This window comes from Kryptolebias marmoratus, linkage group LG1, assembly GCF_001649575.2.
Source record: "Kryptolebias marmoratus isolate JLee-2015 linkage group LG1, ASM164957v2, whole genome shotgun sequence".
Lineage (NCBI taxonomy): Eukaryota > Metazoa > Chordata > Actinopteri > Cyprinodontiformes > Rivulidae > Kryptolebias > Kryptolebias marmoratus.
This window is the reverse complement of record NC_051430.1, coordinates 32054638-32082605: the sequence shown is the minus strand read 5'-3', so window position 1 is coordinate 32082605 and position 27968 is coordinate 32054638. Positions and strand designations below refer to the sequence as shown.

The 27968-nt window shown below is 37.6% G+C and overlaps 1 protein-coding gene across 8 annotated transcripts in view; it reads left to right on the top strand.

Annotated features, from left to right (window-relative positions):
• The window catches only part of slc4a4a (solute carrier family 4 member 4a), a 52857-nt gene extending 28399 nt beyond the window's left edge, over positions 1 to 24458 (top strand). For 3 of the 8 annotated variants that reach the window (XM_037977850.1, XM_025008062.2, XM_025008063.2), the window contains 20 exons: positions 3096 to 3172; positions 5654 to 5811; positions 6210 to 6297; positions 7072 to 7226; positions 7805 to 7915; positions 9854 to 10028; positions 10115 to 10248; positions 10424 to 10698; positions 11147 to 11214; positions 11687 to 11872; positions 11960 to 12073; positions 12297 to 12458; positions 13091 to 13269; positions 14098 to 14170; positions 16792 to 16860; positions 17366 to 17539; positions 17839 to 17994; positions 19732 to 19825; positions 20666 to 20745; positions 23711 to 24458. In XM_037977850.1, the coding sequence (XP_037833778.1) occupies positions 3096 to 3172; positions 5654 to 5811; positions 6210 to 6297; positions 7072 to 7226; positions 7805 to 7915; positions 9854 to 10028; positions 10115 to 10248; positions 10424 to 10698; positions 11147 to 11214; positions 11687 to 11872; positions 11960 to 12073; positions 12297 to 12458; positions 13091 to 13269; positions 14098 to 14170; positions 16792 to 16860; positions 17366 to 17539; positions 17839 to 17994; positions 19732 to 19825; positions 20666 to 20709 (2492 nt within the window). In that variant the 3' untranslated portion in view covers positions 20710 to 20745; positions 23711 to 24458. Of the gene's footprint in view, positions 1 to 1429; positions 1526 to 3095; positions 3173 to 5653; positions 5812 to 6209; positions 6298 to 7071; positions 7227 to 7804; positions 7916 to 9853; positions 10029 to 10114; positions 10249 to 10423; positions 10699 to 11146; positions 11215 to 11686; positions 11873 to 11959; positions 12074 to 12296; positions 12459 to 13090; positions 13270 to 14097; positions 14171 to 16791; positions 16861 to 17365; positions 17540 to 17838; positions 17995 to 19731; positions 19826 to 20665; positions 20746 to 23710 lie in introns of all 8 variants that reach the window. The other 5 variants (XM_017426329.2, XM_017426336.2, XM_017426333.2 and 2 more) reach the window with 3 other exon arrangements.
• The last annotated feature ends 3510 nt before the right edge of the window (positions 24459 to 27968 follow it).

The window sequence follows — 27968 nt, the reverse complement described above, 5'->3', positions numbered from 1 at the left end:
TCCATCTCTGCCCGTGCACATGTTATTTACCTGTGTTTACTTTTATTGTGGTCATTTATAAAGCTGTTGGTTGGTTAAACTAATTATCATTATTCATAATAATATACTGGAACAAAAAGTCATAGCTGAAAAAGCATTTCATTATTCAGTTTTTATTGATGTTAGACGATGATCCGATGCATGTAAAATTAATAAGGTGACGAAACACTCCGGTGGCCCCCCCACCTAGAAAATGAATCCGGCGCCACTGGTGCGGACTCATTTCAGTTGAAGGAAAACTAAAATTTATTTTTGAATAAAAGAACAAAAACAAAAGGCTGGCTGGGCAGCAAAACAAACCATAACAAAAATCCTAGGCATACAAAAAGACGAGACGAGACGAGGTAAGACAAGAGGAGAGAACCAGGTGACAAGTGCAAGAGACAAACAATGGAAGGAAGTGGAGAAGAAGACCAGGTTTTAAAGGCAAGGGTAATCAGGGGAAGTGAGCACAGGTGAGTGATTACAAAACTTGGGACAGGTGTAGATGGGCGTGGCAGGCAACAAGTGATAAACTGAGGAGAAGTGAATGATGACAGGAGAACAAAAACACAAGGAGCAAAAACAGAACAAAGACCAAAGTAAACATAAAGACAACTAAATAAAAGAAACACACAAAAAATGGAAACAGAAAACAAAACACCAAGAACCAAAGTCAAAAAATAAACACAAAACTACTTAAATCCATGTTAATTTAGGGAACTAATGCTAATGGATTATTTTACTAATTCATCAAATGTTATTCCCATTCTTTAACAGCACTTTAAAGTTGATGATTGTACTAATGTTCCAGAGGAACTGAACCTTTTTAGGACCGTCGTTTTATGGTCCTAAAAAGTTCAAAAGCATCAGAAGTCAGGAGGCAGCATTTAAACTCGGAGAGATGATGAGTTCCATCATTTCTCCACATTTAAAACAGAAAAAGAAAAGAAGATTCCTGGGATTTGAGTGGCTTGTGACAGCAACATGTTTGCTTAGATTGTAAGTCTCTGAGTCCTTCCATGCGTTAAAACTCTTATTAATGAGTGACTAGCCACAGGTTATTTATTACCTGCTATCAGATGTAATACACATCTGTTATCAGGATTGTAGTAAAGATAACGATCATCATTCATTGTTTGAAGCCTTTAGAGATAAAGTGGATGTTACAACCAGAATGTTGTCTTCTGTTTTACCTCCTCTGAACTCACAGTTTCTCTTCTCACATTCTAGCACTAAAAAATTCTAATTTTCAGATCATTGAACTTGATTGTGTTCACTTAACAAATCTTTACTTTTGTCTCTGTTGGCTCGTTCATCAGTACATCTTCATCTCTTTCCTTTCCATCTGTCCTTTCCCTCTTTTTGCTTTCCTGGATTGGCTTTGATAACCTGCTACTGCTGCTAAAAGCTCGCAGTCCTCAGGAGAACTCTGTGACCTGCCTGTCAGGTCACATCTCAGTGGAGGACTTGCAGAACCAAAGGAGTACCAGCATGGACTGGCTCAGTAAGTTCAGAAGAACATATTTATGTTCACGTTGCAAACCACTGATCAGTCTATTTCTGTTGAGGCTGACTAAACTGAAGCATCTTTAAAACGGTAATGTCTTAACTGCAGCAGACAGCAGTCAGAGCGATCTTCACTTAAGAATGAGAGAGAAATTCTTCTGGAGGAGTCCAGTTCACAGTTAATCAGAGCCAGAACCAATCATTGTTGAGTTTCCACCATCTGAAACAACTCAGCTTTATCAGCTGTTTTTGAAATATTTGTGTCCTTTTTGCACAAGATATTGAATAAGTTTTATATGTTAAAAACCTTCAGGTTGCTCTGCATGTAGCATGATCACATTTCCCTGCTGTTTCACCTCTCCAACCATTAATCTTTCTCTGAATTATCTCCTTGATACAGAAGTCTTATTTTTACTGACTGTAGTTTCAGAGCTTAGATCAGTGGGACTCAGGATGCATTACAAACAGCAGCACAAACACTGTTTGGAAGAGAAAAAAGGTAAATAACTGATGAAAACGTGACAAGTTTAAAAGTTCTTTAACAACTAAGTATTTGTCCAAAATGCTGGGATAGTTTTAACTTGTTTTAGATAACTGTCTCCTGATTGGTTCCTGCTCTGATTAGCTAATCAGGGAGACTTTCTCTCTGATTCTTCAAACTGACCTCCCGCTGACTGCTGTCTGCTGCAGATAAGATACTGACTGGTCAGAAAAGGACCTATCTCTTTAACAATCTCACAAGTAATTTTTTCAGTCATTCATTGTTTTTTAAAAGTCAATTTTAGTTATTATTATTATTATTATTATTATTATTATTATTATTATTATTATTATTATTATTATTATTATATCTTCGTGGATTTGTTGGAAGTGATTTATTGCTGCTGGCTGCACCATACTGACATACATGGTTTTACCCACAATCCTGAGAAGCAGAAATATGATGGGCTGCAGTGGCTCCAGATGTCAGGCCTGATGTTGATGAGCTTAAACTGGATGTTAGCATCTTACCTGTTTCAGATAGAAACAGGATGTGAAAAGCAGGAGATGAAGATGATCAGACAGTCTCACCTGTAAAGTTCTGATTTGACACAAAGTGAAATAACCTATAAGAAACACGTGGGAAGGTTTATAACTTCTCTGAGATTTGATAGGATTTGTTTCAGCCTGCTTATGTTTGAAAATAATGCACAAAATCTGACAATGTCAGTTTCTTTGAGAGGTTGTCTGAACTTTTATCATCCTAAAGTCTCTGGCAGACAGTTTGTCTTAAATGTGACAAATCGACCAGTTTAAAACTTAGAGACGTTTTATTAAAGAATTTTCAGGGAAACGTGCTGTAAATGTTGGAAGGGGCAGTGTTTTACCACAGTTTTCAGCAGAATATTTGCCCAGTTGTTATTGAAAAGCATTTCTGAGTCAGCTTTGAGTGTTTCTGGTGCTGCATGCGGAGCAAACAGTCTGGGTCTCTGCTCTGTCCTGGCTCTTCTCCTCCATCTTTTTTTTTCATCCAGTTCTAGCAAACTGATGAAGATGAAACTAAATCCTTCATTTCTGTGTGCTGACAGATAGTCCCACCCCAACTCACCAGAACCTGACCTCCAGCAGCCTGAACGACATCTCTGACAAACCAGAAAAGGATCAGGTGAGTCAGCAGAACTGTCCTGTAATAAAATCTGACTCTGATCATTTTGCCTCAAGTTTCTGCTGTTTGAACATTTAGTTTTCTTGGAACATGATGTTTGAGGATCAGGCTGTAAAGATAATCAAGCTGCAGGTGCAATCAACACAACACAGACAAGTTTCTGTTTATGGAAAAAAACATCTAAACCACCTTTGACTTTAATGGTTAATAAAAGTTTCCAGCAGGACGTGCTGAAAAGATGATCAGGCTGCAGCTGAAACACTGAATCAAAAACTCACAAAAGGTGTCCCACACACTGAGAGTTTCTTCTTTTTCCTCTCGTAGTGTTATCAGTGAATTCCCAACATTTGTGACATGAAGTCTCTCGTAACCATTGTCCTTATTCATCCATCCAGTAAATCACTTATTTTAGTCCGAGTAGATCTCTGACTAGAAATCCCTGAACAGATTAGGTCATTAAATGTTGTCACAATTCAAACCGGGCCTCTATAAGAACACAATTAGGTCAAAGTAATCCAGTAATGACTCCAGAAGGACAAAGTATGCAATACATCATCTGACAGGAAATGAATCTTCAACCCAATCAGCTCATAACTATATTTCCATTCCTAGATTTCCTTACATCCCAGATAACTTGGAGATAAAACTGAGACAGAACCAAAAACAGATTTACATGTTGAGGTTTTATAAAGACAAGGATAGGTTAACCTGCTGTATGTTTGACCACTTGAGTCACATTAAACGCAGCCCTTATGAGGAGTTGATCCTCCTTTCTTTATCGCCGTTGGAATAAAACAAAAATCTTAGAAAAGCATCCATTCCTCAATTCTGATTTGATAAATAAAATTGGTCATCTGGAATCTGGGGCATCTTCTTAATTAGTAAAATGAGGGACAAAGAGCAACAATGTTGAGTCTCAAGCAAATAAAAACACCTGGTCACCTCCTTATGAGCTATCAGCCAGCAAAACTAAGATTGCATTAAATATCTTAATTATGCATGACATCTGAAATAATAAAGCTACAGAAAAGTGAAGATTTTCTTCTCTGTCATGTTATTTCTATCCCTTGCTGCTGGTAAAAATATGACAAAACTCCAGAAAGCTTAGTTTTGGTGTCGGGACAAAGGACAGGAATATTGTCATCAAACAAATAACAACTTCAGCTGACTGACCTACATGTGAGGACATCCAGGGGACAAAGGTCCAGGAGTTAGTTGATGGCTTTGTCTTAGTAAATGTTTCCTGGCTGATGGTAATAATGTAACAGAGTAGTTTTCCATAAGATCAGAAATCTCAGACTGGGGGCCAAGCTCGATTTAGGCTTTACACCTAATTTAATTATATTTCATAATTAATCTAAATTATAGAAAATAGTATTTATTCAAGCTTTGTCCACTTGTGTCCTGTGTTTACAGCTCTTTTCTTTGCAGCCAGGTTTACTGAGGGGTGGGGGGGGGGCAGTCAGATGGTTGTTCAGTTATAAAATAAAAGTTGTTCATTCTTCTTTTAAACAATCATTGACTCAGGCGGAAAGGACAGGCTCCTGTGGAAAAAGAGATTTCAGCTTCAGAACCATCAAGATTCAACACAATTCTTCAGTTTTTAGTATTTTTTAAGGCTTAGAGTTTCTGTTGTAGAGCATTTCATTAATACTACATTCCACAACATCAGCAACAAAAGCAATTAAAATAATCATTTCTGACATCTTACTGGGAAAAAAACAAAACTAATAAATCTGATTTTTTATAACACTGTTAAACATTTAATATGACTTAAAAGTTCTTTTTATTTCTACTTCTTGTGAGAATTATCATGTATAAAACTGATTTGAGGGTATTTAGGTATCATAAATGGACTTAAAATAAAAAAAACTGCTTGGTTTTAAATAAAAACAATCAGTTTAATAACTGAGCTACATATTTTTTGCACACATTAAAAATTTACTTTTATAGAAAATTCGGTCTGAACTTTTATGTTTAGATTGATGATTCAGGAATATTTTAAAGTAAAAAAAGAAAAATTTCTTCAGAACTTACAAACTTATAATTTTCTAAATTGCATATTTGTTGTTTTTCTTTATAAAAACTTTATTTACACCTAAATCTGCCTCTCAGGATGTAAAAGGAGAAAAAGTGGAGGTAATTGTTTAACCTTTAGAGCTCAGCAACTTTTTCCAATTCTGGCTCGTTCCTTCTGCAGATACAAAAGAACCTTTTGGTTTATTTCAACTCAAAGTTCTTTAATAAGTCAAATTTATTTATATAGCACTTTTCAGCAACAAGGCGATTCAAAGTGCTTCACAACATGTGAACACAAAAACACAAATTCATAAAACACGCACAACAATATAAAGCTCAAACTAAACTAAAGGTACCAGAAGGCCAGCTAAGAGTTAAAAACATTTGAATAAAAGCTGACAGCTTGCTGTTGGCAATGTAACATTTAAGCTCTCCCTTTTTTCTTCTGTTTTGTACTTTTAGCTGAAAAACAAGTTCATGAAGAAGTTGCCGAGAGACGCGGAGGCCTCCAACGTGCTGGTGGGGGAGGTGGACTTCCTAGACGCCCCGTTTGTGGCGTTTGTTCGTCTGCATCAAGCGGTGATGTTGGGAGCACTAACAGAAGTTCCAGTTCCCACCAGGTGGCTGTTTCAAACCCCAGTTAAAGATCAACATGTGCAAATTTAGAGTAGGGCGTAAAATTATCCTGAAGTTTTTCTTTTATTAAATTAAAGACAGAAAAGAAGACGTAAAGTTTGATACAGACCTAACATTTAAGGTTAGGTTCTGATGTTTAAGATGATTCTTCTCCTCTGGAATCATTTTTACCTAATGTTTTAAACATTTTGTTATTACACAGAGCTGAGACTTAATAAATAAAGGAAGCTGCCATCCTGTCTTTGATGGATCGAGTTTGAAATGATCTGCTGATTTATTGTACGATATCTTGATTGAACCTAAATGATTCGTCCAGCAATACGAGCTGTACAATAATTGCTCTTTAGATTGCATTTACACTTTTCTTTCTTTTATTTTGCAGGTTTTTATTCATCTTGCTTGGACCCAAAGGACAGGCCAAGTCATATCATGAGATTGGAAGAGCGATCGCCACCCTGATGTCGGATGAGGTCAGACTGTTGTCATAACACTGACAAAAAGCTACTATTCCTTTGTCAAAATAATATTCATCATTCAGCTAATAAACATGCCCTTAAACATAAATCTACCACTTTATTTCTCAAAAGATTACCATGGTGTGTTAAGAGTAAACTATCAAAACACTGTTTAAACCAAAGATTACCTCAAAATAAAATTTACTCTTCAAACTAGTTCAGGGGCTTCTTACAGTTTTTGTTTTTCAGTCAGTTTAGCACCTTGATTGTTTTGGTTTAATTCATGCATTTTAATTGCCTTAATTTAATAAATGAGGACATTTTTAAAGAAAACTGCAAACATTCAGTATTGGGTTATTCGCTTCTTCTGTATAAAACTTAAAATTAAATGAAATTACCAAGACCTTTGCAGTTTTACCTTGAAATAATTTATTTTTTAATTCGTCAAACTGCATCAGTTGGACACTAGTTTTTCCACAGAATTGTGGAAAATTGTATATTTTTACTTCTGAGAGTAATACTGCAGAAAAAGAGAAAATAATTTGTTGTCTCTGCAATTCTAACACCCACAGAGATGAACGGTTGAGTTGATTAAATTGATCAAATTCTGGTCCTATCCAGAGTTTTTTAGGTTGATTAGATTGGATTATGTCTGGTGTTTGTATGATGTCATTTTTTCCCTTTTTGGTAATCCTCATCTGATATTACAGTTCACTGCCCGGAAAAAACGCAAGCTTTCACAGCGGACTTTTCCGCTCTAATACATCATCCCGCTCTGTCTGTGTGCAGATCTTTCATGACATTGCATATAAGGCAAAGGACAGACAAGACCTGCTGGCTGGTATTGATGAGTTCCTGGATGAAGTGATTGTGCTTCCACCTGGAGAGTGGGATCCAACCATCAGGATAGAGCCCCCTAAATCCCTCCCTTCGTCTGATAAAAGGTCTAAAATCATGCACTAACATGGGTGTTTTAATTTTCACACTTTTAGCAAAAACAAACCTCCTTCCTCCAAAAAAACCAAACGAACCAAAGAAAACAGCTGGACTTCTGATCTGTAGTTTCTATTAAATTTGCCATGCCCTGGATGACTGAGAATCTACACCAGCATACAACAAAAGAGTGGCTTTATTATGATTAACATGTCAACTAATTTAAAGACTTTGGAGGGTAAAAATGCTTGATAAAAAGCTTCCAATTTTATCTGCATCTGAAACAAGAGTCATCAGTTTAGAGACAAAAACTAATCAGTTCAAGAGTTCATCAACACAAAAGAAACTAATGCACCATGTGAAAAGTTGATTAAATGCATTTTATAATGATTTAAAATTTGTATCTGGGTGTATAAAACTGTTTAAATCTAAAACCCCAGCGGTTGCTCTTAATATAAAGTTACAATATCAACATTATCTACAGAATGAAGTGACAACAAGGAAAAGATTCCATGTTAAATGATGGCATGTTGTTACATGCATCTGACCATAGTCAGAGGAAAAGTTACAGCAAACTTTTCTGTTTTAGGAAAAACATGTATGCAGGAGGGGATTCTCAGATGAACGGAGGCATGCCTCATGATGGAGGTCACGGAGGAGGGGGGCACACAACAGGGGACGAGCTGAAGAAGACTGGAAGGTATAAAAACTTATTTTTTCAAAGGTTTATAATCAGCACTCCACATCTACATTAAAGTAAAACAAGAAGATGTTATGAACTGCAGTGGAGTAATAAATAATTTTCCCCACATCTTTAAATGATTGTATTCATCATTCTTTCAGTTTTTGGTTGTATTCTGTATGCCATACCCTTTCAAGGCAGCAACTAAACTAAATAACAAAAACTTACAAACAGGATTACAGGAACACGAGCAGGCAAGACCCAGGGAAAACTAGACAGTGCATTGAAGTGAAAATGACAATGGACCAGCAACGAGTGAGAGAAATGACCAGGTTTTAAAAGCTGCAGGAAATTAGGAGAAGTGGGCACAGGTGAGTGATTACGAAGTCGGGGCAGGTGTGGATGGGCGTGGCAGGCAAACAAATGATTGACTGAAGACAAGGGAATATGACAAGGGCACAGGGAGCAAAAAAACAACTGACAAAACTAAACACAGGAACAACCGAAAACTTAACAATAAATCCAAACACAAAAGAAACTCAAAGTTATTTAAAGATATCTTTCTCTTTGTGGGACAGTTTTTTTCAGGCTGAGTGGTTCCTATGCTGTATCAGTTTTTGGTGTTTCATTTTGGCAAAGTGAAAATCAAGCTGCATTCCATATTTTCCCATCACTGAGGACAAATGAACTCAGTCCAGTCCGCTTCTGTACTGGCAGATGATCTCTCTCTCCTTTCCTATATGAAAAGGCTTCTTTACTCAGACAACAGTGACTTTTGTGGTTTGGCTCCTCTCCTCTGTTTTGTATATTGTGCACTTTTGGCTTGTCATAGAAACACTTTTTCTCTTACATGGTTGTACTATCAATTGTCCTTAGGTGAAGGTATGATGTCCAGTTTTGTCCTCATTGGTCTTCCTCTGAGAAGCTTGAAAAGGAGATACACCAGTTGTGGCATGTGGTGAAAGTCCTCTTGCTGTGAAGCATTTCAGTAACTGCAGGTTTCCTGGGTCTTTTAGTTCTCTATCATTCCACACATCTATTCACCTGAGGATGGTATACACTTGTTCTGATGTGCTTAATGCCACATTCACTCATGAAATCAGTAAAAGCCTGGACTGCTCTCTCTGGGTTGGGAGCACCCCAACCTGAAGATCAGATGGCCGCAGATCAGATGACATAACTACAAAGTCTATCATTGACCTGTGGCGTAGGGTGTCCTGGCTTCATGTGCACTTATGGGCACCTTTATGTTTGAACATGGTGTTTGTTATGGACAAGCTGTTACTAGCACAGAAGTCCAATAACAGAACACCACTCTGGTTCAAATCAGAGAGGCCCGTTCCTGTGTCATTTCAACCTGGAGAGACTCACAACAAAGAGAAGCTGCAATTAAATGGTTTCATTTGACATGAATGACATAAGATATTTGGCGCTCGGACCTCGGCGGAAGGCGCGAGTGTCGACAATAGCAATGCGCTTCGAGGAGAAGCTCAGGTTGAGCATTAGAGGCGTCTTTCCCGGGTCGGACACTGGTGGTGGAGGTCGAAGAGGGGAAGGAAGCTTGAGGGAGCTGGGAAACTGGAGGTGGAGAAGGGGTGGAGGTGGGCTGAAGTTCGGCCGGTGAACGGATGGGGCCATGATGGAAGTCCTTTTAAACGAAGGCTTGCTCGCTGATTGGATACGCTGGAGGCGCGGTCTGATGCTGAAGGGCTGAGATGGAGGCGCGGTCTGATGCTGATAGGCTGGAGTGGAGGTGCTCGATGCAGCGATTAGATGCAGGTGATGCCGGGAAGCTACCCTCTTATCTAGACCGCCTGTGGCTCAGTGGCCCCATCAGATTTTTGTCCATTAATTTTTCTTCTCTGAACCACTAAATCTGTAAATATTTGTTCTCAATATGGTCGTTCTTGTGTTTTTATTTCATATTAAAAATAGCTTTTCTTTGTGTCTTGCCAGGTTCTGCGGGGGTCTCATACTTGACCTAAAGAGAAAAGCGCCTTTCTTTCTTAGTGACATCACTGATGCATTTCACATTCAGGCCCTGTCGGCCATTCTTTTTATCTATCTGGGAACTGTGACAAATGCCATCACTTTTGGAGGTCTGCTGGGGGATGCCACAGAAAACATGCAGGTCCAACACAGTTTTAATCCTTGGAGTAATGATCTTGACTGTCCATTCTATGAATTTTTCAGAATCTGTGTCCTCTATGTTTGCAGGGTGTGTTGGAGAGTTTTTTAGGAACCGCCATTGCTGGGGGTGTTTTCTGTTTGCTTGCTGGTCAGCCTCTCATCATCCTGAGCAGCACCGGTCCGGTTCTGGTGTTTGAACGGCTGCTGTTCAACTTCAGCAGGTACTTTCTAACAGAAACCTGTTTTACCTCAGCTTCTGCCAACACATCACTTCAGAGCCATGTTTTCTAACAATTTTCTAACAATTTTCTTGTTTTTTTTTGTGTATTTGTTTTTTGTGCTCACCATGCTAGAAGTTTGATCAATTATTAATTAATTTGTGTTGTTTGTATTCAGAGAAAATGACTTTGACTACCTTGAGTTCCGCCTGTGGATAGGCCTGTGGTCGGCGTTCCTCTGCTTGGTGCTCGTTGCAACTGATGCCAGTTTTCTGGTGAAATACTTTACCCGTTTCACAGAGGAAGGCTTCTCCTGTCTCATCAGCTTCATCTTTATCTATGATGCCTTTAAAAAGATGATTAAGTTAGCTCATCACTACCCCATTAATTCTGAGTTTGAGATGGAAAACATCACACATTATGAATGTTTCTGCATGGGCCCTGCAGTCTTTGGTAAGAAGTCTTTTAACTTTAACCTTATTTATATTACTTCAGACACAAAGTTCATTAAATGAACCAAAGACCAAAGCTGATTTTTTGGATTGTGCCGCTGTCAGTTGCTGAATAATTTCTTGTATCAAAGCAAAAATTCTGGTTGGACTGTTTGGAGGAAAAGTCTAGTTGAGGCTGGTGGTTAATTGGATTATTCCTAAATAAAAGCTTGTTTGAATATTGTGGTTCTTTGAGCAAGCTAACATCTTTGATGAAAGAATACTTTTATTCTTGTTGTAAGCGTGCTACATGTTTTACAGAAATCTAAAGTTGGACATAAAGTTTCAGTCCATTTTGTTCAACATTTTACCATTTTGTTTTTGGTAAATACAAACTGAAATGTTTTGTCTTATGGTGCATTGTTTGAATATTGTGCAAAAACAGGGTTTTTTTTTGTTTGTTTTTGCAGGAAATGAGACAAAGGTAATTGACAATTCTGTTGACACTGCCGACTGGTACTTTAACAACACTGGCCTGGTAAGTGTTTCCTGTTTTTACTGACACCTTCTAGGTAAAAAATCTAAATTGCAAATGGAATAATTGTTAATATGAGACTTTATGCTTGCTGTCACAGCTAAACGTTAAACACAAAGGTTTTGTCTACCCGTTTATTGAAAGTATTGTTTAACCTGAAGAACTTTAGTCTGGCTACTCCTGGAAATCTTTGACCAACACAAGCAGACTTCCTGGAATTAAATCACAAATATTTTACTAGTTAGAAGATGCAAGAGAGATTACACCAGCATGCAAGAGAAACCAGGTTGTGTTTGTGTGTAATTGCAACTTTAGTTAAAGAGTACAAGGATAAGATAAGCAACAAATTTGATGTAATTGTGCCTCTTTATGTTGTCTTCATTTTGTTTTGTTTTTTTGTCCTTAAACACTGATGTTATGAGCTGGTTTTTTTCCATCTTTAATAACCTCTGTGCTTGGTGTTTGTTCTGTGTAGCCTCTCAATACAAAATGGTCATCACTCACAAAGTCCGAGTGCTTACAGTACAAAGGAGAGTTGGTTGGAAAGGCCTGTTATTACGTCCCAGACATCACCCTCATGTCCTTCATCCTCTTCTTTGGTACCTACACCACCTCAATGTGTCTTAAGAAGTTCAAAACGAGTCCGTTTTTCCCCACGACTGTGAGTAACACCAGCATTCTGACATAGAAACACCAAAAGCCAAATCTAAAGAGAATAAATCTGGAAATGAAAAATTCTCTCACTCAGGTGAGGAAACTCATCAGTGACTTTGCCATCATACTGGCCATCCTTATATTTTGTGGAGTTGATATTTTTGTTGGAGTTGACACTCCGAAACTCATCGTGCCAAATGAATTTAAAGTGAGTCCTTCCTTTTCGCCTCAATAATTCAAGTAATTTACAAGAATTGTTTTTAATAATCTATATAGATTCACCTTTCTATGACTCACATAAAATGACACAGAAGTATTTAATCCAATTTGAAGCTAGACAAGATTTATAAATTCTATAAGTATATTAGAACTAAGTATATTTGTACAATCCTGAAGTGTGTGAAGCTTCTCTCTTTTTGTTCCTCTCAAAGCCAACAAGTCCACACCGAGGCTGGTTTGTGCCCCCATTTGGAGGAAATCCCTGGTGGGTTTACCTGGCGTCTGCTCTTCCTGCTCTTCTCGTCACCATTCTGGTCTTTATGGACCAGCAGATCACTGCTGTAATCGTCAACAGGAAGGAGCACAAACTGACGGTAAAATATCAAGCTTTCTAAGAAAATAACTGCAGAAGGCGAGAAACAAGTTCAGTCTCAGATACAGAAAAAAAAACCAGCTTCTGATCAAGTACAGGATGCTTCAGATCTGGCATTCTACTCCTGATTTACGAAAAGTTCTTGAACGTCCCAGGAAAAAACTGCTGCTAGTTGTCTTAACTCTAGTTAAACATCTTTTTTCATGAGTGCGTAGTTTTTATCAAGTGGGTCTTGCATCACAATTAGGTGGTATTTCATGAGTAGGACTGCATATGTGTATTGTTTTAGACCAGGGGTGTCCAATCCTGGTCCTGGAGGGCCACTATCCTGCAGGTTTTACTTGTTTCTCTGCTCCAACACACCTGATTTGAATCAATAGGTGATTAACAGGCTTCTGCAGAACAAGAAGAGGTCATTTAACCTCTGAATCAGCTGTGTTGGAGCAGAGAAACAAGGAAAACATGCAGGATGGAGGCCCTCCAGGACCAGGATTGGACACCCCTGTTTTAGAGGGTTCTGCTGAAGCTGATGAGATGAATAATTAAAGGAATAAAAAGGTTTCCTCTGCTGTTAGCAGGCATATAAATCAGAGCGTGCACCTGAGTTTTGACCCTGTTTGTTGTCTAAACCAGAAAGGAGCAGGTTACCATCTGGATCTGTTCTTGGTGGCTGTTCTTCTGGTGGTTTGCTCCTTCATGGGTCTGCCCTGGTACGTGGCAGCCACAGTGATCTCCATCGCTCACATCGACAGTCTGAAGATGGAAACAGAAACGTCAGCTCCAGGAGAGCAGCCAAAGTTCCTGGGCGTGAGGTCAGATAAGCTTTATGTTCAAACAGAACTCATCTCAGAGCTAAACAGCACAACCCTGTCTGAATAAATCAGAGCAAAACATTCAGAGGGTTTATTTATCCTTGTGCTGCAGAGCCACCTATGGGTGACTAGCCATTTAGGAGACAACAGTGTTTTATTATTATACCTACAAGTTAAAGCTGGAAAATGTTGGTACTTTTCCAGATATTTCCTCCATGAAATCAGCCAGAGGCCAAAGTGAACGAATGCAGAAAACAGTAATGATGGTTTGTTTTGAAGTTCCGAGATGATCTTGAAACATTTTCTTGTAAGGTGGAAAATTCAAGCTGAAATATTTCTTTGTTTTGTGAATTGAGTCAAACTTGTAAAAACCCATTCAAAACTTCATCAAATGAACAAGGCACCACAAAAACCCAGCCTTGTTTCAGAATCTGAATCATCATTTTTAATGATTTTAGTCTTAATAAAACTTGATAAATCATTTTATTAAGACATCATTATTCTTAGATCTGCCTGGTTTGGACTTTCATGTTCATTATTGACTGTCAAAACCTTTTTTGCTGTTGTTTTGAATTGTTTTAGTTTTCATATCTGTGTGACGTCCTGAGCTGTTGTTTCAGCTGTAAGCTGAGTTAACAAATATCCACACTGGATCACAACTTCCTTCAAGCATCAATGTTTGCTTTTTCAGACTAAAAAAAAACAAAAATGTCTATGATTTAATCAATAGATTTACAGTCGGCTTTGACTCAAACAATAACTGTAAAAGAAACTAAATGAGTCCAAACCCTGAGATTTAAAACTTGATTCTTTTTTGCTGTTTTGCAGAGAGCAGAGGGTCACTGGTGTGTTTGTCTTCATCCTGACGGGACTCTCTGTATTAATGTCTCCAATTTTAAAGGTAATTCATGAAATATTCAGTATCAGCTGTGAGACTAAAGTCCATTCTGTGTTAAGTTTTTCGTTCAATTTGTAAATGTCTGAATAAACAAAATGTTTTAATCAGAACAGCAGCTGTATCAGAAATGGCAGAAGTAAGTTTCCCTGCATCTTAGACAGATTCATAATATTATGTTTTCAGAATAAAAGCGGTAAAATAGTTTGAACTTAAAGTGCATAAAAAAATCCAACAAACTTTCATATATTTTATTCATAATCTGTCAGCAAACACTGAAACCTTTTTTCACTTGTCATATAGAACAGTTTTCTCTACTACTACTGCTACTACAACTACTTCTAACACTACTACTAGTAATATTAATAAATAGTGAATTAAAGAATCAGCACTTTATTGTGGTAGAGAAGTTTGTGTGCCTGAATGATCTTGAGCTGGACCTTATTCCACTCTGGTATGGCCAATGGTGTGTAACCCCAAGCTGGTGTGGTTTTACCTAAACCCCCTTTGCTTGAACCCTTTGAGTTGAGTATTCCCCAGCAGATGAGAGGCTAGCTTCCCTGTGCTTTCCTTCCCTTCTGTCTTCGTGGGGACGTGTTCAGCTCAAAGCTGTAGAGTTCTGATGACAGGGAGTTTGTGTTCCAGTGGTTGGTGAGAGTCCAACAGAAGGTTCTGATCTGTGTGGGTTGGTTTCCTGTAGACCTCAGTGTTGGGGCTGTCCTCTCTCTCCATGTGAACCAGACAGTCTAAAAAAGGCAGCTTGTTGTCGTTCGCATCTTCTCTGGTGAACTTGATGTTGTCAACAGAGCTGTGTCTGGTGGACGCTTCTACTTCCTTAGCTTGGATTTTGACCCAGGTACCGTCCACATATCTGAACCGAAGGCTTGGTGTAGCTCCCTTAAAGTAATCCAGCTCTGTTCCACTTCCTCAATGGGTGAAAATGGAGATCCCATGCTTCTGTCTGTAAGAACTGTCATTATGCTTGAAACAAGTGGTGGAAAGGCAGAGGTCCAGCAAGGTGCAGATCTGGTCTGGGGTGAAGTTGGTCCGGTTGTTCAAATCATGGTCCTGTAGGAGTCACCTTCTGACAGTTTCCACTGCTTCTGATGTGGGTACGCAAGTGAAAAGAGAAGTGGCATCAAATGATACCAGAGTTCCTCCTGGAGCTTCAAATGTTGAACTTTGTTGGCAAAGTCAACGGAGTTCTCAGTGTGATGAGGTGTGTTTCCAACAAGAGGAGCTAAAATACCAACAAGAGGTTTTACAATATTATTTGTCACTGAGTTGATGGGTCTGAGGGGTTTTCCTTCTTTGCGTATTTTGGGAAGTTAAAATAGACAAGGAGTGGTTTCTCCCAGGTATAATCTGTAGTGCAGTTATCGATTGATTATTTTGTCCTTTTCAAGTTTTTGCAGACAGATGGCCTTCTTTTTGTAGGTGCTGGTTGGGTCTCTTTTTAGGGTCTCATATGCGGTGCTATTGCTCAGTAATGTAGTCATTTTTTTCCTGGTAATCAGAAGTGTTGAGAACTACTGTGCATCTTCCTTTGTCAGCTGGTAAAATGGTGATGTTTTGGTCCAGTTGTTTTTGTTTTTAACCTTTTTTTGGATAAACCATGTACTGGACGGCTGAGAATCTTTACCGACAGTAATGTGCAGATTTTAGACAAGGAATACGGGGTTTGAAAAAGAAGTGAAAGAAGGCATTTACTTGAAAAATGCTTTTTGTTTTGTAAATAAATTAGTTTTCTTTTGGAGCTTTCAGTCTGCATTTGGGTTCAATCCAACCAACCAGTAACCTGACACTACAAGCAACTTTCTTCATGATTTTTGCACTGTAGGATAAGTATTAATACCATTAATACATCTCTAACACATGGTGTGAAAGTACATTTATATCACCATTCACATACATATGCACACAGTACATAATTAATTAATGAGTTAATGAGTATGAATAAACACTGAGTAGGCTATGTGTTAATTTATAGTTTATTAAGTATGAAACATCCTTAATATTAATGTTTTCAAGGTTAATTAACCATTTATAAATGATTAGATAAGGCTTAATTAGGTGTAGTTATTATAAAATGCTATCAAAAAGCCTTTTGGATGAGATGTGCAACGCCATCAAGAATCAAGAGAAGAGGTCCGGTTGCCTTCTGCTGAATTACTCAGGATGTTCATGTCCTGAACAACTGAGAATCTGCATCAATGTTTTGCTCCTCCAGCTGGTTTTTACTCATACTACTTATTTTTACAGCCTTTTTTTTTCCCCTGACCAAATTTTTGAGACGTGTTCCTGCTGTCAAACTCAAAATTACCTTATTTTTCTTAAAAAGGATACAATTACTTTATTTCAACATTTGAGATGTTTACTGTGTTCAGTTGTAAATAAGACCTGTTTTTTATATATTTTTGCAAAACATTGCATTCTGTTTATTCATTTACATTTTAGACATTGTCTCAATTTTTCTTAGAACTAATGTTGTAAAAAGGAAGGGGATTTTGTTTGACCCAGTTATAGCTTTATATTTCCAATTTCTTTTTATGTTTCAACTTCAAACTAAAGAGAATATAAATCTATACTTTATAGTTATCTGTATTTCCTCTGACTATTGCTCCCAGTTTATTCCTATGCCTGTGCTGTACGGAGTCTTCTTATACATGGGAGTTGCTTCCCTCAATGGAGTGCAGGTAAATTGCACATTTTTAATTTTTAAAGAATCCAAGTGCAAAGTGAATGTGTAACCTGACAAAATATTGTTCTTATTGCAGTTATTTAACATTTGCTCTACAAGGTTTTATTTACAAATTTGACAAATGATCTTAATCAATAAGATGATAATAATAATATAATAATATTATAATAATAATGACCGTCTTTCATTGCTCCTTTTTCCCAGAGAAAAATATGTGCATTTTAAATATTAGTACAAAACTGAACAGTACACCCATTGAAGAACACTACACCTTGTCTTTTTAGATTCAAGAGGTTTCTAACATCATCACATCAGCATGTTACCTGCCGGTTTGATCTGCAGATCTGAGTGTTCTTTACACTTGTTCCGTTTTAAAAATGAGACAGAAATATTATAAAGTTTGAGAGAAGTATTGCTGTTTATTCAGATTGATTGAAACCAGCAACCGTTTGCTGTTAGTTGGACATTTCCTATCTGCTCAGCTAATTTTCTCTGTTCAGTTTATGGATCGCCTCAAGCTGCTTCTGATGCCAGCAAAGCATCAGCCCGATCTGGTTTACCTGCGACATGTTCCCCTCAGGAGGGTCCACCTCTTCACCTTTATTCAGATCCTGTGCCTGGGTCTGCTCTGGATCCTCAAGTCCACTGTGGCGGCCATCATTTTCCCTGTCATGGTAAAAGACATTTGAATTACAATAATAATAATAACTATTATTGTTGTTGTTGGTATTATGATAAGTTCTGGGAAACTAATGCAGCTGTAATTACTTTTACTTTAATATAAACTTTATATTATGGCTAATTTAAAATGGGATGCTCCATTCAGCCTAAGTGTAATTTGATCCGCAATAAATTTAAAATACAGCACTAAAGTAAAAAAATAACAACATTTTCCTGAGTTTATCTAATGTGACAAACAATTTTGTAATTGAATAGAAGTAAAAACTGTGTTTCCTGTCTCGGATGTTTTCAGATTCTTGCTCTGGTTGCTGTGAGAAAAGCGATGGACTACATGTTCTCCCAGCATGACCTCAGCTTCCTGGATGATGTTATTCCAGAGAAGGACAAGAAGAAGAAAGAGGATGAGAAGAAGAAGAAATGTGACAGCATAGACAGCGATGCCGAAGATGTAAGATTTAAAAATTTTAAACAACTTTTGAGAACACAAATACAGTGGAGGAAATAAGTATTTGATCCCCCACTGATTTTGTACGTTTGTACTCTGTTTATTTATTGACAAATAATTAAACAGTCTATTATTTTTATGGTAGCTTCATTGTAACAGTGAGAGATGGAGTATCAGAAAGAAAATCTAGAAAATTAAATAATATTTAAATAAAAAATAATTTGCATTTCATTGAGGGAAATAAGTATTTGATCCCCTACCAACCATGACTAATGTTGGCTCCGACAGACCCCTGACACACCCTAATCTCAGTGAAGTTGTTACCTGTCCCAAATTGTCACCTGTATAAAAGGCCACCTGCCAACAGACTCAGTGACACTCCAACATCTCCACCATGGGCAAAACTAAAGAGCTGTTTAAAGATGTCAGGGACAAAATTGTTTACCTACACAAGGCTGGAATGGGCTACAAAGGATGAGAAGGTGACAACTGTTGGTGCAATTATTCGGAAGTGGAAGAAGTACATTACTGTCAATCGACCTAGGCCTGGAGCTCCATGCAAGATATCACCTCATGGAGTCTCATTGATCATGAGAGAGGCTAAAAATCAGCCAAGAACTACACGGGAGGAGCTAGTTAATGATCTCAAGGCAGCTGGGACCACAGTCTCCAAAAAAGGCCATTGGTAATACACCGAAACATAATGGTTTAAAATCCTGCAGTGCATGCACGGTTCCTCTGCTCAAGATGGCTCACATCCAGGCCCGCTTCAAGTTCGCCATTGAACATATTAATGACTCCGAGAGAGACTAGGAGAAGGTGCTGAGGTCAGATGAGACATGTTTGGAGGGAGAAAAATACAGAATATGACCCTAAGAACACCATCTCCACCATCAAGCATGGTGGTGGAAGTAATATGTTTTGGGGATGTTTTTCTTCTAAGGGCACAGGCCAACTTCACCGCATCAACGGAAGATGAATGGGGCCATGTATCGCAAAATCCTGGGTGACAACCTGCTTGCCTCCGCCAGGGCACTGAAAATGTGTCGTGGATGGGTCTTCCAGCACGACAACGACCCAAAACATGCAGCCAAGGAAACAAAGGAGTGGCTCTGTAAGAAGGTCATGGAATGGCCTCAGTCCCATAGAAAATCTACGGAGAGAGCTGAAGTTTCATGTTTCCAAATGCATGCCTAAAAACCTTAAGGATTTGGAGATGATCTGCAGAGAGGAGTGGGCCAACATTACTCCTGAAGTGTGTGCAAACCTTATAAAAAACTACAAGAAACATCTGACTGCTGTGCTTGCCAACAAGGGTTTTGCTACCAAGTATTAAGTGAAGGCTCGCCGCAATTTCAACCTGGCAGACTCACCCAGCTGTCCAGCATCACTCATCGTGGATCCTCGCTCCCAGCTGCCAAATCGCATCCAGGTGCGGGATATAAGGCTCCCCGTCCTCGGCTTCTCCTGCTCGCCAGCCAAGTCTCGTCCCACCGCCTCCCCGATCTCCACCCTCTTTCGTATGCTTTTATTTGTCAGTGTTAGTATTGTCTTGTTTCTATTTGTCCCGTTGGGTCCAACCTGACTGCAGCAAGTCTTATTTAGTAGAAAAACAGAACTCATAATCCTGATGAATCCTCATTGGGTTGGTTTGTAGTTGGTGGATATTTCCCTCGTGTTGGAGGTAAGTCTCGTCTCCCCAGAAGTCTGTTCTCAGGATGTGTTTCCTCTCTCCAACAGTCTGACTATCCTTACAATGAGAATGTTCCTAATATTAAAATCCCCATGGACATCATGGAGCAGGAGCCCTTCTTAGGTGATAAAGCCTCTGACAGTGAGTAAATCCTGGAGGGAAAACTCTTCATCCCCTGAACTTCTGCTCTTTTTTTTTTTCCTCGGTCCATGTTTCTGATGACGTCCTGTCATTAAAGAGCTGCTTCGTTCTCATCTTTAACTCTCACTGCATGGGATTAACATGATTTTAACCGTCTTCCTCTTTGTCTTGTGTTAAAAATGCATGAAATCTTAACGATGTGTGTTGATCATTTTATTCTGAATGGTTTTCTTTGGGATTTCTGATTACATGTTTGACCTAACAAATAGTGTTTTACTTGTTTTTTGTGCTCCAGAAAGCTTCTTAAATTGGTCTAAAAGACTTAGTTTGCATTATACAGTTCTGTGCAAAAGTCTTGGGTCATCTTTACATTTTCTTTCTATGCAGTCAGACTTTCTCTCATATTTAATTAACAGTTTTTTAATATAAATATGTTTTACGGATTCAACTAAAAAGTTTTTTATGCTGGAATGAAACAGAGTCAGAGATAAAAACTTTCTTTTAAAAATAACTTTTGCAGTTTATTACATACAGAAGAGTTGCCTGCAGATTTCACTGTAAACTCAAAAACTTCTCTTTTAAAGTTTCTCATTAAATATTCTTTGCACTAACTTTAAAAACTGCGTGCAAAACTGTTATTAGACCTGAAGCAGTCTGTGAACACAAGGCTGTAGGTTTTTAATTAATCTAAACAGAATTATCTATCAGTAGCTGATTTCTTTTCTCTTGCTAATTTCTGGTTTGGACTAAAAATGTCTTTTGGTCTTTAAGATGCAAGTCAGAACTGGCTGGTTTTCTCTGAAGCGTTTTTCTTCTTCTTCTTCTTTTTCTTTTCCACAGGAGAGAAGTCCCAGTCATTCCTTGATCGACACACATCGTGCTGACCAGCTTCGACATTATCAGGACAGTTACCTGTCCAGGTGAGTATCTGAGACCTGGCAGACTCAGACAGCAGCTATTCTGATCAAATTCAGCTGCTGCAGATTCTTTTCCAAGGGTTGGAAAAAGTCAAAAGGCGAGCTAACACAGCTAGAACTAGTCTGATCTTCAAAGATTAGTTAGGGTTAGGGTTTAGACCTTTGGCTAAATGAATTTTCAACAGGAAGCAGAGCACAACCCATGCTCTTTGTATGGACTGTGGACACAAAGCCTTACATAAACTAAGCTGTTAGCATCCCATCAGGCCACGATCACTTTATGTCCATTTATTCTGCTTTTTCTCTGGTTTTCCTCATCTTGACAGCATTCAACATTGATCATTTGCTAAAATGCTTAATAATTTTGAAAAACCTAAATAATAAATAAAAAGTTTTGTGAAAATCTTTATCCAAGCTGCTAATGTTCTCTATCAATCAATCAATCAATCAATCAAATTTTATTTGTATAGCACATTTCAGCAGCAAGGCATTTCAAGGTGCTTTACATAATTAAAAAACAAAATAAAAACAGCATGTGACATTGAATAAACAGTAAGAAAGAAACAAAAACCCGCACTCTAACCCTAATTTAGCCATAAGCAGCTCTAAACAGGTGGGTTTTAAGTTGAGATTTAAAGGCACCCAGTGTTTCAGCTGTTTTACAGTTTTCTGGAAGTTTGTTCCAAATTTGTGGTGCATAGAATCTGAATGCTGCTTCTCCTCGTTTGGTTCTGGTTCTGGGGATGCAGAGCAGTCCAGAACCAGAAGATCTGAGGGGTCTAGACGGTTGGTACAGCGATAACAGATCAGAACAGTATTTTAAAGTTTATTCTATATTTTGAATTTGTCATTAATGTGGACATTCTTGCCATCTAGTGGTGGATCCTGGGAATTACAGTCTTTTGTCACACTTTGGTTAGTTATATTTTCAGAATTGCATAATGTTCAATTAACTAATCTGAACAAATATCAAGAAGAAAGACATGGCTCAGGTGAACAGAGGCTCTGACAATGATTTAAAAATATTAAGAAAGTTGAAACACTGACTGCAGGAAAGGTGAGTTGATTACAGATATGAGTGAAAGTGAATAAGATTAATTTGTGTGATCAGCTAAAAGTCACGCAAATACTTCTCTAAAACAATCTGTAAATTGCATTTTATGCACATTTAATGTATTTTTGTCTGACAGCAATATTTTTACTGTGCAGAAAAGCTAAAAAAGTTATTTTTATGAACCTTAATGTAAATGTGAAGCAACTCACTTTCTTCAGCTGCACTTTGAGCTTTCACTAAAGTTTTATAGCTGTGAAGACTTTAACTTCTGAGCAACAGAGCAGAAAAGCTGCTGTGCTTGAGTTGAAACTGATGACAGGACGTCTAAAATCCAACTGAGCTGAGGAAACAATTTGGTTGACGTGCTTGTAGCGTGCAGCATTATGAGGAAACTCTGAGGACCTGGAATTAGAGAATGCTAAAAGATTTATTATTTATGACCAAAAATAACGCCACTAACCTTCTCAGAATCTGAGTAGTTCAGGGGAAATCAAACACATGGCTCCTCTGCAGGTTAACGAACTCTGGGGCGTGGCAGAACTTGGAGGCCAAAAAAACAGAAACTTGCTCAGATCCGTGGGCTAGGCGAGACACCGGACAGCAAAAGCCAGTGAGGTACCCGACAAAAACGTGGTCAAGATCTGGCAGGAAAGGAAGGAAGACTGGACTTCTGCTCACAAAGGGAGTGATGGGACATCTGAAGCCAGGCTTCGAGGCGTGTGTCTTGGCAAACAATGCCTCGTATGTCATCGGCCATGTCATTTTTCAAAATAAAAGCGCGGGGAACCCTGTTGCTTTGTGGGTTGTAGTAGGTGGTTTGGTGGCGCGTCAGCAGAGCATTCTTCATCAGCAGTGGCTGAAATCACAGTGAGGTTTGGATAACGTTCGCACATTGTCTGGCTGTAGAACCAGAAGTCCCAGAAAAAGATCATTTTACATGAATTTTGTTTTTTAGGAGTCTCAAGCACAAAGCAAACAGTGTCTGTCCCAAAACACTAAAGTACCAGATATATTTATATAAATCAGGCCATGACATAAAAGAAAGCACAATCAATAAATGTATTAGCAGGATTATTTTGGGTACAAATCATTCAGAACTGCAAAGAGATGACACAGTTAAAAAGGGTTCAATAGACACTACCGTTACTAGATGTGGGTTTGATAAAAACTAGAATAGATGGGCTTGAGTACAGAGAAGGAGAGCTCAGGAGGAAAACCAGAGAAGGCAGACGGGCCAGAACCATAACATGCAGACAAAGACATAACAATTTTCTGTCTAAAAGTTGATCTTTCAATTTGAACTTTTGAGTTCTGCAACAACAGAAACAAACCTAATCCTGTTCTTTAAAGGTTTTAAATCCTCTTCATTTAAAAATAGAGCATTTCTGCAGTTCTATATCATTGAGTTTGAGCTGTAAATTAGTTTAAAATAATCCTTTCAGATTAAAACTGAAGTTAAATTACTTTAAACTCAGATGACCTCTGGTTGTATTCCTCTGGTAAATAAAAATGTCACAAATTAAATATATACTGATCAAAATATTTTTGGTTCCAGGTCTAAAATTATAAAAGGACATGTTTTCAGTTTTTTTTTTTGTTTTGTTTGTATATTTTGTTTTTTTTTGTTTTTGTTTTTTTGAAGAGGGTAGTGATCATTAAAAAAAGATCCAGAGCCCTTATTCTGTCAGTCATTATTGGAAAAAAAAAAAAGAAAGAAAAAGAATCTGGCACCTGGATTAATGCAGACTCGTTGTTTTTAAAGATTTCACGAATTGGGAAATAATAATTTCTTTGCTGGGTGGCAGATTATTCATCTCTGGATCAAGTTTGTTGTTCACAGGATGACATTTTACTAACCAGTGTTAATTATATTTAAGAGTTTTTCTTCATCCTAACATCGAATGTGTGTTTCAGCCCGGAGATGACTCCGCTGAAGTCTGTGCCTCAGATCCGGATTGACGTGGACCCGGATGATGAGAATCCGTTTTACTGGAGGAGCCGAGGTTCTGAAACATCTCTGTAGAGGATCCACCAGCGTCCAGCGCTCTTTTACTGTCTTTAAATTAGTCTAACTTTTATTACCTTCGTGATTTACGACTCTGTTTGGGATCGGTGGGACTCGTGGGCGAAGAAAGGGAGCAAAAAGATTTTCTTTTAATGATAATGAAACTGTTTCTAAGTGTCTCTGTCGTCTCCATCACATCCCAGCTTCACAGTGTTTCCTTCCTGCTCATCTATGCAACTGTATCAGTGATGGCAGCGAAATGCTGCAGAGACCCTCAGACCCTTTTTCTACTCAGATATCATTTTTATATCAACTGAATTACTCTAATATTCTTTTCCTATAGCAGGAAAAAGATGATTTTTATAGTTCTACCTCTTGTTTTAGATTCAACGGTTCTAATGAGCAAATGCAACATGATGATTCTTTGTGATTTTTGGATATCTTTTTGTAGCATTAAAATAATTTGTTGTATTATAGCTTGTAAAGAAAAGAAAATAGAACTTTAAGAGAGTTAATGGTAAATTGGTGCACAGATGTGAATATTTTTATCATCACTTATTGATGCACTTTTGATTGTTTCAGCTTCTTTCTGATTCACTACTAATCCTTTAAACTAACGTGATGTCAAAATTAAACTTTAGTTTTTTAAAATAATCATCTTGTGTACATGTTGGTCACTTTCTCTTGTTTTTTTTTTTAGACTAAACAAATTCTTCAGACTTTCCTCAGGCAAACATTAACTCAAACCGGGATACGTTCGTATGAAATAAACCTGACCAAAGTTGCCTACAGGAGACAGATTTGGACCCTGGGCTCTAATCCCTGACCCTTGGACAGAAAAACAGATTACAGGACAGGAACCAAATCCTGTAAATGTTTGTAGACAATTGTATTCCTTCCACAGAAGCGTTACATTTGTTTTATTTGCTTTTATTGGAATGATATAATTATATATTTTTGAGGTTTATTAAGAAAAGGATATATTTAGATGTTCCTGCAATATTTTTTTTCGTGGAGAACCTAAAAAAATATACTTTAAGAAACAGAATCTACACACAAGACAAACTTCTTTCAGGTTTTGGATTTCTCACCTTCAAATAATCATTTTTAGCTCAGCATGGAGACAGATGGAGTGAAAATCTTCCTTTCTAATCAGTTTATTTGTATACGTCTGACTGCTGAAGAAAGATTATTAACCAAACCAGATGTTTTGATACTAAACTGTAACCTTTGGTCCATTTTGGGGGAAGGAGATATAATTTCAGTCATGCTGAGCGAGTATGTTATTATCACGTTAAATAAGTCATTTCAGAAAACATTTGGCATAAAAGTGTTACATTAAATCTAAATGTGTCTTTTAAAACTAATATTTACTCCAGTAATTTAATTAAAACTGAGAATTAAAACAGACTTCATTAACTTCTGTTACTCTGTAGAAAAGATGAAATAGTTTCTTTTAGGATATGATATAAAATGTGTGTTAAAATAAAGAGTTGTCAAACATTGATGAGTTATGTCCTTCAGTCTGATAGAAGAAAATAAAAAAATTACATGTTTGTTGTATTTCTAACTGTTTAAGTTAAATAAATCCAGTGTTCATGAATTATTTTGGCTCTTTCCTAGATCATGAAATTAAAACAAAGTTCCGGTCAAAGATAACCAAAGAAACAAACCAACAAACAGTTCACAGTATCTTCATTCATTCATTCATTCATTCATTCATTCATTCATTCATTCAAACTCTTATAATGCATTGCACCAAAAATACAAAGGTTAAGATTTATTAAGATTAATCTTGTTTATTGATGCAGTGGCGCCCTCTAGTGTCCATCATAGACAAGAGAAAAATAAAGTCTTCATTTGCCATTTGTAACAATTTACACCAACAAAAAACCTCAACACAAAAAAGCACTTTACTATTATTAGTGCAATCCCATTCTGAAAAGTTGGACTATTGTGTAAAATGTAAATACAAAATCTCATAATCTCAATTATATTCACAACGGAACACAGCAAACATATCAAACTAAGAAATGTTACCATGTTTAGGAAGAAAATCAGGTCATTTTAAATTTAAAGGCAGCAACACATCTTAAAATAGCAAGAAACGGCTGTAATCTCAGCTTTAGAAACTCGACTCTGTTTTTTGAATTTAGAAAGCTCCTCGTCTTCCTGTTGTTTCTGTTTTTAAACCTTTTTTTTTTACTCTAATAATGTACAAAAACAAAAATGTTATGTGCAGAAACCTAAAATGTGTTTTTTAACCTGGGCCTTATTTGATGTTGTAAAGGGCAGACCTTAACAGTGGAGTTTTATTAATTTTATGCTTAAATAAAATGTTTCTTGAATATTCAACAGTCCATAAGGAGGGCCACTCCACTCAGGATAACTAACAGGTACGTGGAGTTTGTTTTAGTGGCTCACAGTGTTTCAAACATTTCAGTTTGAAGATGTTGTCTTTCATGACGTCAGCGAGCAAACACATATTTAAGATGTTCTCCTTCTCTGCTGCTCTGTGGTTAATTACACCGAGCAGAGGCACAGCTCTTTAATGATATGCTTCAGATTTAGAACTGCTCCTCTGCTGGTTCTGTTTCATTCAGCTGCTGATTCTCTGCAGATACTCATTTACTCATGCTTTGTAATTACATACGTCACAGATACAAAAAATACTCCAACTTTTAATCTAATATTAACTAAATAATAAGTGATTGGTTTATCAATGCTTCCTCAGCAGGAGCTCAAACAATCCGAACAATCTGCAAATTTTCTGTCCATCAGTCTTTGAGGTTTACACTCGGTTTATTTAAATGAAGTCCTGGGATTTGACAGAAACATCAACGCTTCAGAAGGATTTGAACTCAGAGCGGTCTGTCAGACATTATTTGTTTTGTAGAGGTGAACAAATTGCTCCTCCAGTTCAAATCAACATTTAAGGCCTCTCCATCCTCCAGGAGAAGTCACGAAGTTGTGTAACCAAAACTGCATCATTTTGTCTCCGTTTGCCACTTTGAGACACAAGGCCCTGATCGAACACGTTCTCAGAGGGAATCATCTACATCAGAATGTTTTGTTCAGTTTAACTTACAGTTAATCAAAGTTGTCTGACAGTGTCATGTTTGTGGACAACAGAAAGGAACCCTGAGCGCAGACTCATTGCAAAATAAACTAATTTATTAAATAAGAAAAATAAACAAAACAAAAGCTGACGAGGCGGCAACTCAAAAGAACAAAAATCCAAAACACGGTGGGCAGAACAACGAGGAGACAAGGTACGGAGCACAGCAGCAAATGGCAAACAACAACAATGAACCAGCGACTAGTGGGAGAAATGACCGTGTATTTGAGTACTGAGGGTAACGAGGGAAGTGGAAACAAATGAGTGGAGATGATTGCGGACAGGTGGAGATGGGCGTGGCAAGGAGGGCAAAAGAGAGACGGAGGAAGAGTGAATACTGAGCAGGAACTGAAACAGGAAAAAACCCAAACTGAAAAAAACAACTAAAACCCACAGAAAAACAATAGAGAAAACAAAACAGAAACACAAAAACTCCAAATCCTCACAGACAGAGCCTTCCTGACAACACGTTTGCTGTTATCAGTTGGTCAGAACTGTCCTTCAAATATGTTTGTTCCTTGGACATTATTTGTAAGTTCATGTTATTAATTATAATTTAAATAGTGTGTAGAATTTTGCTAGCAAAGCCTATTATTTCTATGTGCTCGAGCTAAGTTTACAAGCTAAGCTGCATCGTTAGCTAATTATCTGTATTAGGAAGCATTTTTGATAGCATTAGCTAAGGTCTAGTTGCCTTTTGTATTTTATGTATAACTGATACATACTTCTTATCATATTTTGTTACAGTTTTACAAAAACTAAATGGAAATGAGTTGTGAATAAAGCCTGGATTGTTTCCAACTCAAATGTTGATTAGCTTTGTAAAGCAGCACATGGTGAGGGAAGCATACCAGTAATTTAAACAACTGTATTTGTTACTCCTCTCGAGTTTAATCAAGGCTGAACGCAGTTCTTGGTTTCAACAGCCATTTATTGTGGACACGTCTTATAAAGTCCCCAAAAATGCCGTCAGAACTAAAAGAAGGTAACACAAACCTAAATCAGTTCACAATAAATGGAGTATTTACACAAATAAAAGATACAAAAAA